This window comes from Rhineura floridana, chromosome 1 (genome assembly GCF_030035675.1).
Source record: "Rhineura floridana isolate rRhiFlo1 chromosome 1, rRhiFlo1.hap2, whole genome shotgun sequence".
In the NCBI taxonomy this organism is placed as follows: Eukaryota; Metazoa; Chordata; class Lepidosauria; order Squamata; family Rhineuridae; genus Rhineura; species Rhineura floridana.
In genome coordinates, this window is record NC_084480.1 from 47,826,718 (window position 1) to 47,839,204 (window position 12,487).

The following is a 12,487-nucleotide window of genomic DNA, read 5'->3' on the forward strand; positions in this document are numbered from 1 at the left end:
GAATAGGAAGCATAGTTTGTGAAAGATGCTTTTCCAAGCTCTCCAAAATAGAAATTTAGCAACATTTCTGGGCAAAATGTCATTCCCAATTTCTTATTTTTTGCACTGGAAATTCTCCTAAGATTCCTAAAACACTGAAGGTCAACAAAAGGGAGAAGAATTCTTCTTCGCTTCCTTGTGACAACTGCTATAAAATACCTTGTCATAAACAATATTTTCATAAAACAGGCAATTTATAAAACAGACAATTCCTCCTTTCCTAATTCTCACAGCCAATTTCTAACATTCTTATGTATTGTTACTCTCCTCTGAACTGTCGCCAGTTTGTCTGCATCCTCCTTAGGTGTGGCCATCAACATAAGACAAAGCAGTTCCAGCAGAGGCATGATCAAAGTCAAGCAGAAGACAGTTATATCATAAGTGGTGGATACTATGTTCTGTTAATGTAACTCAAAACAGTATTTTATGTCTAAAACAGCAGATCAGACTGTTAGATGGCTAGGTCTTTTTTCTGTCATTTAAAATATGCTTGATATGGTATCATATAAAAGATAAAATAGTTTATATTTCTCTAGTTTTCATCCACTATTGACAAGTTTTGTAAATAATTGCCAACATTCAAATTTTCTACAATGATATCCTTGCCACAATATCTTGTCTCACCCTTGACTTTTTGTTTGTATGAGGAATGTTGCTTTTCCCTTCTAGAAAAAATGTTTTAATGTAATCTGAAGAAGCCCATAAAAGCCTACAAAAATATTTACTAGCCCTCTTACCTACAGGATAGTGAAAAATAAAAGAAAGGCTTCTATCAAAATGGACTGGTGCCAGCCTACTCAAGTTTGTGCTTTCCTTCTCAACCGATGACTTATTCAGTTTAGCCCACAAAAGATCACGTGGTACTGAGTCAAACGCTGTCTTTAGGTCCATAAAGGCAGCATAGAGGCTTCTATTTGTACCATTTGTGTACTTTTCTGCCAGGTACCTTAATACCAGGCAGTGGTCGTTGGTAGATTTGTTTTTTCTAAAACCAGCTTGTTCTTGTCCTAATATTTCCTCTTCCTCCAACCAACGTTGTAGCTTAGCATTACGAAGGCTCGCATAGACTTTGCCTACAACTGATAAGAGGCTAATGGGCCTATAATTTGCGGGGTCGCTTCTGTCACCTTTTTTATAGATTGGTATGACTACCGCCTCTAACCACATTTTTGGAATATTCCCAGTCCAATTTATCTGTGTAAACAGAGATGAGAGCAATGGCGTCCACCAAGTAATATTTGCTTTTAGCATTTCAGGTAGAATTTGGTCAATTCCTGGGGCCTTTCCATTTTTAAGATTTTTAATCAAAAGCGCAACTTTTGTTTGCTCTACAGGAGGCCATTTAGTGAGGGTGTTATGCCCAGGCAAAGGTGGAAAGCAGTTGTTATTATTTTGTTTTGAAAACTGGAGGGAAAAGTAATGTTCCCAAACATCTGGAGGGATGGCGCAATCTATAGGCGCTGCGGCTCCCACAGCATTTGTTACTATGGCCCAAAAAAGTTTGGAATCATTATTTAAGGAAGCATTTATCAGGATCTTCCAATTTTCTTGAATTACTAGATTCTTTTTCTGGGCTATTAAATTTTTGTAAGATTTTTTTGCCAAAAAATATTCAGGAGGGAGGATATTTATTCCTGATTTTCTATAATTGGTATAGATCCTTCTTACCTCCTGTTTAGATTCCTTGCATTCTTTGTCAAACCAAGTTGGATATTTCCTACTTGTTTGACTACCAGTGCGATGGGATAATTTCAAACTCTTAATTAGATCTGAGGTTAGGAGGGAGTATTCATGTATAGCCTTTAAGTTGTCTTGTGACTCCATTATACGGTATCTGCGAATAAGAGCCATTTGGGATGTTAAAAATTTATCTACCTGATGGAGGGTGCGATCATTCCAGCGGACTGTCTTATGGCAAACATCAGATGGAGGAATGCCATTTATAGATTCTGTGATAGCACTGTATGACTCTGGCATAGACAGATTAAACATTAGAGGTAGACGGTCACTTTCCGATGAGTCGCCTACTGAAAATTTTTGAATACTAGTAAGAAGGGAAGGGGAGATCAATAAATAATCTACCACGCTACTTCCGTGTCCAGAGATAAATGTAAACTCTGCCAAGCTATCAACTTCTTCATGTCCATTAACAATTATCAGATTTAATCACACCACTAATTGTATTAGACAAATTCCAGCAAAGTTTATCTTATGATCCTTTGATTTTCTAACATATCTAGGGACTAAGTTTTCCGTAAGCATTTCGCCCCATAGGGAAGATGTAGTCAGAGTATCATTGTCGGGGCCTATTCTGGCATTAAAGTCTCCTGCAATTATAAACTGGGCCTTTGGGTATTGGGATTCCAAGGTTATTCCAAGCGTCTTTTATTTTTAATCATTCGACTATACCAAAGTACCTCCTTTCGGGTGCGATATGGGCTAGATGGCAGTATGACCAGACCTATTTCAGCAAATATTGGAGTGCGCTAAGGTTGTGTATTGGCCCCTGTCTTATTTAATTTTTTTCTTAACGATCTGAGTAGTAAATGTTGTGCTGAAAATCTACACTCTCCCAGAATTGCAAAAGAGAGTTGTCCCCGGTGCTGCTATCCTTTTCAGAAATCGGACTTAAACGTTTACTTAGTATCTTTATGACGTATTGTGAAAGAAATTTTCTTAACATTAATTACACAAAGTCCAAGATATTGGTTTTCTCCCGAAAACAATAAAAAAAACACTGGAAAGTGAAAGGCCATATATATGAACAGGTCAAACAACTTAAATATCTTGGTGTAACATTTTGTTCCTCCCTATCTTGGATGCCCCACATGCGGTCTGCATTACTTGTTGCACAAAACACCACAAAAGCCACCTCCAGGTTTTTCCATACTAGAGGTGGACGTTACATTCCCGCTGCTTTAAAAAAATTTTAAGCGAAAATTCTTTCACTTCTTTACGGCATACCGATATGGGTAACAAACTTTAATAGTAAAGTGGAACTAGTGGCACCAAGATTTTTGCGAACTATATTTGGCCTCCCAAATTGTGTTTCTTCAGAGGGTCTTCTTCTTGAGGCAGGAATTGCCTCAACTGAATGTACAGCCTGGCTGATAGCCTTTAGATTCTGGGTCAAGATGGTCTATTCAGGACCCTCTCTTGGATATCTCCACCAAATTTGGAAAGACCCTTTTGTGAATCTTTGGTCCTGGTCCAAGACTTTTAACGAAAAACTAAACCTTCTAGGGCTGTCCCTGGACCTTTTGGCATCCTGGGACTTACCGAAAGCCAATCATACTATAAGTCAACGAATAAAGGATTTGGACCGTCAACATCTACTTTCAAAGGCACACACATCCTGCTCGCCTTCGCATTTTGGTTTAAATTTTCGTTTTCCATCCCCAGCACAATACCTAGAAGAGTTAACTCACACAAGTTACAGATTTTTGTTTTCTAGAGTAAGATTTAATTGCCTACCTTCTTCCCTCTTATCAGGTCGCTTCCATGGTATCCCTCTCCAAAACCGTCTATGTATTTGTAAGTTAAATGAAGTCGAAACTATTGGACATGTCCTTTTTGTATGCGAGTTTTATCATGACGCAAGGGCAAAAATTATCTACCCACTAATTTCAACCTTTACTGACAAACCCACAGGGTGGCTAACACAATATCTTCTAGCAGATAAAGAAAAGGTCATTACTGAGCAAGTTGCAAAATTCTTTTATATAGCCCAGTCTATCCGAAAAACCAAAACAGGTTCCTCCCTTGGATTTTAGAAAATAAACTGTACTAAACTTTGTAAATTGTGTATCATTTTAATTATGTCAAGTTTTACACCTCGGATCTATGATTGTATAATAAAGAACTGAACTGAACTGCTTTCCTTCTCCATGGCTAATATGCAAACCCAAGTGGATATGTCCTGATTCCAGCAGCCCACTCACTCATCTGCCTGAAATTCCTCCAGGAAATTTTTGGAGGTTAAGGCTATTAAAGACTACCTGTCATGATGGCTACATTATATCAGTATCAGAGGTAGCTTGCATCAGAATACCATTTGCTGGGGACTATGAACAGGAGTTTGCTATTGCACTCATGTCCAATAGTGGGCTTTCCATAGGCATCTGGCTGGCTACTGTAAGGACAGAATGCTGGTCCAGATAGTCTTTGATCTGATACAGGAGCTATCCAGGGAGTTTTGAAAACAAGGCTTTTTTGATGTTTGGGACTTTAAAGAAGAAATACTCCCAATTTTGAGATACTTAAAATATTTTTCAAATTCATATTCAGAGACATTGAAAATGCTCCAATTAGATTTTGCAGCAAGGTTCTGGAATTGTGGGTGAGGCATTATGAGGTCTTCAACGAACATAATCTTAAATCCATGCTTAACTAAACCCTGTACTGTTGACCCAGCATCACTAATCTAACTGATCTAAACTGGCTACTGTAGTGCTGTTCCATGATAGAGGTTAGAGAAATTAGGAGAAAAACCTTCACTAGTTCCTGAAATTTGTAATCTAACCAATTAAGTGTTTCCCCTCCCCATTCTCTCTGGCCAACTCCCTGAAAGGTAGTAATGAACATTTAAAAAAAATAGTAATCCTAACCATGACCTCACAGAAGTAAGTCATACTAAATTCATGGGGCTTACTCCCAGGTAAGTAGGGTTAGGACTGCAACCTAACTTGCATAAGGGACATTTGATGCAGATACTGAAGCACAGATAAAGGGTTTAATTTTTGAGGGGTTATTTGGTTGGGGAATTGACTGTTTAGGGGGGGCACATGGCCAACTTTTCCCCCTATTTCTTTTCTTTTTTTTGAGGTATAAATATTGTGTCTGTGAGAGGGGAGTTCTGGGCATCACCATTTTTTCTTCTGTGAAATTAGTATTTTGTCATGGCTGCGACAATTACTTAGATTTCCAAATGTGTCCATGGACCCAAAAGGTTGGGGACCTCTGCACTAAAACAAGGTTGGCAACTACAAACCCATGGACTGCATACAACCCCCCAAAGTGATTTTATTCACCCCGACAGGCCTGCACATTTTAAAAGCAAGCAAGGTATGGTGAACATTTTGCTCAGATTCTCTCTTAAGTAAAATGATTTCAGACATTGCCAGAGATAATATGGGATCTCTTTGCAGTAGATTTCATACAGAATGTCCAAGCTACTGCTATAGCCAGGTAAGGAACTGTTAGGTCCTTCATTTTGTATTTCTTCTATACAAGGAAGGCTTTGTTTTGGGCTGTTTTTATTACTGATTTTTAATCATGGTATGCTGCGATTTTAATATTTTGTTGTAAGCCATCCAGGAAATATTTGATAGCTGGCTCTACAAATCTAACAAACAATAATAACAGCTAATTGGTGTAATTAACTACCTGTGAAAGAGTCAGTGTATGCTGCAAGATGCATTTAGGTGCCTTACATTGGAGAATTTTGTGCACTTCCTTACTCTAGTCTAGAGACTAAAGTCGGTACGTTTCTCACTCCCCCACCCCCAAACTAGCAGCACTAGGGTTACCAGGTTCAGGGACTTTCTCTTCTCCTAAAGATACAGGATCAGTCTCAGGCCCTGAGCCTGGCAACCCTAAACAGCATCGCAAAATGCCAAATAGTAATCCCATGGATTAAATAATAATCCCAAATTGGCTCCTATCACTTGGGAGCGAACTATTGCAACAGTGGCATTGCTGCAACGCATGTTTACTCAGAAGTAAGTCCCCCCGAGAAGTGGATTGTAGTCTTGCCTCTTCCACTCACACCCCACACGGCCGCCCAAATTCTGCCTATAAATTACACAGGCAGACGTCCCATTTGTGAGAAAAACCTCCATCGCTGTTTTTTGTTGGCGGGGGGGGGGCACACCGCATTTATTCCTAAACAGGGGATGGAGAAAAGGAAGGGAGAAAGTTTCCTTCAGGGAAGGCGGGAAGAACATAGAACAGGCGAGGAGAAAGTGAAAGACCTCTTATAAACGCAGCTCCTTCCTAACAAGCGACAGAGCTCCTCTAGGACAGACAAACAGACACACCTCAGTCTCCGTTGTCTCACCAGCCCCTGTTTCCGCACTAATTAAGCCACACCAAGATGGCGACCAACCCAGGCTTGAAAAGAGAAGTAACAAACCCAAAAAGCCCCGAAGAACGTAACAATTCTCTTTGCCCCGCCCCGTTTCCCAGAAGGCAGCACGCCTCAAGAACACCTTCCGCGGACTACATCTCCCAGCATGCCGCTGAAGCAGCCTGTCGTCTGGGATGGGAGTAAGAGAAGGGCTTGGTAAATGATAGTGGCCCAGAGCGAACTCCTCGAGTAAGATGGCGGCGGCAGCGGCGGCGCTTTGAGAAGAGGGGGAGGAGAGACGAGCGCTCGCCCAGCGGTGTGGCTGCTTCAGATGGTTGGGGCTACAAGCGTGCGCTGAGTGGGTGGGGGAAATTCTGGAACTGTGGTCCCGGCAGTGGCCAGAAGGGGACAGGCTGAAAGGCTGGGAAGGTGGCTCAGGCTGGGGCGGAGACGGCGACGACAGCAGGAGCAGCAGCAGCAAAGCCCCGAGGAGAGGTGCCAGTCAGGTAGAGCGAGCTCCTGCGGTCTCGGCGTTCGCTGTTCGGTGGCAGCGGCTGAGGGACGAGTCTCCATGTCGGACAACCAAAGCTGGAATTCCTCGGGCTCCGAAGAGGACCCCGAGACTGAATCCGGGCCGCCTGTTGAGCTCTGCGGAGTCCTCAGCAAGGTAAAGGAGCCCCATTCCTTCAGTCGTTCCGCTCCAGCTGGTCGGGGGAAGGAGGGAAGGGAAGGGAAGGGAGGAGAGAGATTTGGTATCCATCTGCCTCCGGGTGAGGTTTTCCTTACCTGAAGTACTGTGGGGGTGGGCAGCTCCCGTGTCCCCCTCCTCCCTCGTCTTCTTTACAGTCGCCGAAGTGCATGTGGGTGACACAGTCAAAAGAGGCAAAAGAGGCGCCGGGCAAGCTGTTGTGGGAGCCTGACGTCGAGTCCCTTTAGTAACTTGCTACCCCATCTGTCCACCGCTTGGATAGGATGGCGGCCTACGATCCTCCTGACCGCTTTCCCAGCTAGCGGGAGATCCCCGCGGGCGGCAAATATCCTTCCCCGCCACCCACTCCGTTGTGTATGTGGGGAGATGGTGGTTTTGTGGTGTGTTTGTTGTTGTTTAAGCAGCACGTTATAACCCTTTACCTTTGCAGTCTTGGGGATCCTTTTATCCAGGGAGAGAGCGTGGGGTGTTGCTTAGATTTGGAACGAAGCATTCGCCTTTCCTCTTTCTAGATGGATGGTGTCTAGTCTGTGAATGTCACTTTCTGTATTCCTTGGAGCCCACCCGCCGCTACCTTTCCTTGACGATCCAGTATAATTCTTGGTTTGTGGGAACAGTGACTTGGTAAAATAACCGTCTTGCTCATTGCGGTGGGACTTATTTATTTATTATTGGTGTGTGTGTAATGCAGTGAAAGAAAAGATAAATCCATTCATCAGGTTCTCCGCAAGAGCCTAGTAATCCTATCTAGATTTCACTTATAGGCACAGCTTGGCTGAGTAATGGTAGGAAGGCTGCTTGTATGGGGTCGCTCAGCGAGCTTCCACTCGTTGAATCTGCACGATTGGAAAAGCTAACTTCTTGGGTCTGTGAAGCAAAAGCTTGCAAGGTTTTTTCCTTTTTTAAAAAATAAAGGAAACAAAAACATGTGCATTATGCTTGCATACATATCACAATTGCAGCACCAGAGAAGAGTGGTGTGACCTTTGCTCTACGCATCAAAACAGGGCAATAAAATTGACCTACTGCAGGACAGTATAGAGAATTTAGGCCTTTAAGGCTTTCAGTCTCCATATGTTTCTGAATTTTCAGGATGAAACCTTTCCAGTTTTACTATTTAGGGGCTTGTAAAGGGGTCTTTGTATTCATGAGAAAAGTTACATTTTAAGCAAGGCATCAGGCTTTATCAGAGTAGCTGCTCAGAAACTGGATTACAATTGTGGCTTTTCAGAGCAGTTTCACTTGCGCTTTTAACACTCTTCACTTTTACTCTGATTCTTCTGTGTATGGAAGCAAGCAGTGAAAGCAAAGGTCATGGGATGCTAGAATTCTCACTGAGAAACCTATGGTTAGGGTTCATGTATTTATGGGGAGACTGAACATAAATCCCCAGTAGTTTTCCCTTGAATTAGAAAGTAGACGAAGTGCTGCAAATGGGGACTTTGGATCAGGTAATGAATATACATACATGACATCCAGTCCAAATCTCAGAGATTAGAAACAAGTGCAGCTCTTTGGCCCAGTATGACTTTTTAGACGATAGTCAGCTGCCAAAAAGAATTTAGGAGCCATTAGTACAATAAAGATCTGAAGTATCTTTCTGCCATATTTCAGTATAAATGGGCACTGGTAGAGTTGAGTCTGGTGCAGCTTGCCGGCACTGTGGCCATTCCTGCTGGCTTTAACCAAATGGCTTGATTTCTGTTCTACAGCATAAGCACAGAGCTCTCGTTGCACTGATGTTTGGACAGAACTATAATGCTGGCAACCAGTGTGGATTTAGACTGTTGCCAGGAGCCAGGTACTGAAGATTTTGTTCATATGGGTTTGAATGTAATGTGGCAATTGCTCAACATCCTTGGCAACTTTCCTTTCTTCTCCAGACAGTTAGGTGTTTGTTTTTCAAATCAGTTTGCAACATACTGTGGCTTTTATTAGCCAGCACACATCTTATACCAACATTTTTCCAGCTCCTTGTCACTATGGGGCTACCAATTATTCATTCTCAAGGTGCTTCTGAAATGCCTGTGGCTTATTACAAAATGCATGTCATATTTGCAGGCTTTTCTTTTCCACTATATTAGCCAGTCTGACACAGGTTGCCTTTCCTGTAACCCATCCATATAGGAACAAATGGAAGAAAATCTAAATTGTAAAATGCAGTATAACCCGTTGCATATTAATGTGTTGAACTACATTATTGCATAGTTTTTAGACCTTTCATTAAGTGATTTGTGTCTGCATTAGTGAAATGAACATCAAATGAAATTAATAACATGTTAGAATCATAATAAGTACAGAAAAAATACAAAACAAACTATCAGATTTTAAAACAATGGCATGTCTTATTGTCCACAACACCTTTGCTAGGAATACTGCCAGATCTGCAGAGAGATTCAATAAGCAATAACACAATCTTTTCCTAAATATAAGATACAGGAGCAAAAATTTATCCTTCGTTTATTTATAGAATATCCATAAGAATTTTCTCTGTCTTAGCTTGTCAGTTTTCTAAGCGTGCTTCACCCTTTAGTATAATTTTTTCGTATCCAAGTGTAATGTAAGATATAGAATGTAATTCATTGTTGCAGAATGCCTTTTGATCTAGGAGAGGCATCCACTAATGTAAGAGAATGAGAGGTGCTTTTTTTGCCAATTCCCACTTTCTGCTGCAGCCTCCACACCTCCCAAAAATCAGCTCAAGATGGTTGGGGGACCTTTCAGGAGAATGTGGAAGGTGGTTTGGAGAGTACAAGGGACTGCAGCTGGATAGGGAATTGGCAAAAAAAACCCACCCCATCTTCCCCTCTATATCAAATAACCAGTATGCCCCCATTATATACAATATAATATATAGTTTATGTTAATTATTAAAATGCAAGTAGCATTGTAAGTGGAAATCCCTCCCTCATTTACATACTTCTATTAAACATTGAATAAAACTAGATTGTAGATGATCCATGGTTAATCTAGCCTGTGATCCTGATTCTCAGTGGTGGAAACTTCATTGCTATTCTGGATTTAGGGATTTTTTGAAGTAACCAATTCTCTTTGATTTATTCCTAGCTTCTTGTTTACAAGTTTAGAAAATTTGAAGGAGAATGCCAATCCAGAACCTCTTTGCATCTTGAGGAATTTGCTGTGGGACAGTGATACAGGTTTCCTTAAAGTTTGAGCTGGAAAATTGTCTAGCCTAGATCAGCAATAATGATTTAGCATGTTTAGATTGTATAGTTGGTTCAGTATATAGGGGATAGTAATCTGAAAAAGTTAGTTGCAACTTTTAATGGGTCCTTTTTGATACTTTATCCAGTTGATACTGTATTGAGCAAATAAAACTTAGGTAACAATGAATTTTGAAAACAGAAAATGATCTGCAGAAACGTACAGGATGATATTCAACATTAGGCCAGTCAGTCAATCGCTTTATTGCTTGGCCATTGCATAACGAACATCCACAAATATTAAACAAATAAATTTAAAACAGTAAGGCATTAAAATTGCAATACATGCATATTCAGTGAACATCAATAACATCTAGCAACTGGTAGGGCTGTTCCTATATATTTGTGGTAACTTACATGGCCGAGATTCCCTATAAGTAAGTTACCAAAGGTTATCTCCTCAACAATCAATCCCCTGGTCTGAAACAATTCTGGCACAAATTTTTTGGGCTGCCAATGTGAAAAGGGAAACCCTGTATGTTATTGAAAAGTCTAAATCAGACATGAGGTAAAAAAAATTTTTTGGTCGACAGTGATTAAGGACGGATTTGCCAGTAAGTTCTTCAAGAACTTATCCCAGGGGTGGGAGTACAAAGAGCAGACCAGAAGATAATGGGGCAAATCTTCAACTTCCATAGAACCACATATGCAGAAGCAATCAGTCCACAGGGTTTGCGTATAGCGACCATCCAGCACTGCGTTTGGCATGGTTTGGAATCGGAGTGCCGTAAAGGCCTGCCTGAGTTTTAATGGAAGAGGTTGAGCCAAATAGGACACTTTATAGTTGTCGACCTTATAAAGCCTGTACCATGAGGAAAATCTAGAGTTGTTAATAGCTAGCCTGTCTAGGTTAGCAGCGTGTTGGAAAAAGGTGTCACGTAGCCTTGGTCTTGTATTTAAGGTCTTAGACATCCGTGGGAGAATGTGGTACAGGCGGTAAACATTATCTATCCTGGCAGACCAATAGTTATCACCTACAACCGATTCCAAACTTGCCTTGAGTATTGTCTTAGAAGGGGCAACTTTCAGAGCTTCCCAAATGCTTACTAAAGCAAGGTCTACTCAGGCTTTGACGGAAGGAAGGCCGGTTTCTGTACGGAGCAAGGTGGCTGGGGTGCCAGGGGGCAGGAATAACAGTCTTTTCATAAAGTTGTTTTGGATTACCTCTAAGCTTGCCAGCTGGGTGTCCTCCCAACCCCAAACTGCCACTCCATGTAGAATCTGGGGGAGAACTTTACTCCGGAAAATTTTTAAGGCACAATCAACTAAGTTGCCGCCTACTGAGCGGCAGAATTTAAGGATAGCTCCACTACTTCTTAAGGCAATTATTTTGGTCATATAAATATGCCTTTTCTAGGAGAGATTTTCTGAAAAGTAAACACCCAGATACTTAATTTCTCGGCATTGCTCGATATGATGTCCGTCGATTGACCAATTATGGTTAACATGCTTTTTACCGAACACCATCACTTTTGTTTTGGTGTAGTTAATCTGCAGCCTTTCTTTTAGACAGTAATCAGCAAGCTTTGAAAGAAGCCTCCTTAAACGTATGCGGGTAATGGACAGCAATACCATATCATCCGCATAAAGCAGGATTGATATTTTCTTATTGCCACATGAGGGAGGAAAAAAGGCTGGGCCAGATAATTCTGGAACTATGTTGTTTAAATAAAGATTAAAGAGTATTGGGGCCAGAAGGCATCCCTGTTTGACACTCTTATTTATTCTAATGAGGTTAGTTAGGGTGCCGGATGTCCCTACCCTTACGCGTGCCAAGGTATTGGTATATAACTCTCTGATTAAGAATAGCAACCTCCTGGTGGAGGAGGTAAAAATAAAAAAGAGCATGTATAAAGAATGGAAGGAAGGACACATCACCAAGGAAGAGTACCGACGAGCAGCTCGGGCTTGCAGGAATAGCGTAAGGAAAGCTAAAACCCAGAATGAGCTGAGGCTGGCGAGGGAAACAAGGAACAACAAAAAGGGGTTTTTCAGATATGTTCGAAGCAAGAGAAAGACCAAGGAAACGGTGGGACTGCTGCTCAATGAGGATGGCAAAATGTTGACAGATAACAAGGAAAAGGCAGAACTGCTCAACGCCTATTTTGTCTCCATTTTCTCCCAAAAAGGGAACAGTGTGCAACCTTGCATCGGTAGCAATCTCAGTAAGGGGTCGGGATTGCAGTTCAAGATTGATAAGGAGATAGTCAGGAAATACCTAGTTAACCTAAATGAGTTCAAATCTCCAGGGCCTGATGAATTGCATCCCAGAGTATTGAAGAAACTTGCTGATGTACTCTCGGAACCTCTTGCCATCATCTTTGAGAAATCCTGGAGAACGGGAGAGGTGCCGGAGGATTGGAGACGGGCAAACGTCCCGCTCTTTAGAAAGGGTAAAAAAGAAGATCCGGGGAATTACAGACCGGTCAGTCTGACTTCAATACCGGG

At 41.5% G+C, this 12,487-nt stretch overlaps 2 protein-coding genes across 7 annotated transcripts in view; one reads left to right on the forward strand and one right to left on the reverse strand.

The window, feature by feature from the left end:
- POLK (DNA polymerase kappa) overlaps positions 1–6,995 on the reverse strand; it is a 44,793-nt gene extending 37,798 nt beyond the window's left edge. For 2 of the 5 annotated variants that reach the window (XM_061620507.1, XM_061620498.1), the window contains exon 1: positions 6,078–6,211. The gene's annotated coding sequence lies outside the window, so the exon portion shown is untranslated. Of the gene's footprint in view, positions 1–6,077; positions 6,212–6,892 lie in introns of those variants that run through there. The other 3 variants (XM_061620490.1, XM_061620486.1, XM_061620516.1) reach the window with 3 other exon arrangements.
- The window catches only part of CERT1 (ceramide transporter 1), a 144,659-nt gene continuing 138,445 nt past the window's right edge, over positions 6,274–12,487 (forward strand). Inside the window, exon 1 of one of the 2 annotated variants that reach the window (XM_061620535.1) lies at positions 6,274–6,773. In XM_061620535.1, the coding sequence (XP_061476519.1) occupies positions 6,678–6,773 (96 nt within the window). In that variant the 5' untranslated portion in view covers positions 6,274–6,677. The remainder of the gene's footprint in view (positions 6,774–12,487) is intronic. The other variant, XM_061620527.1, reaches the window with a different exon arrangement.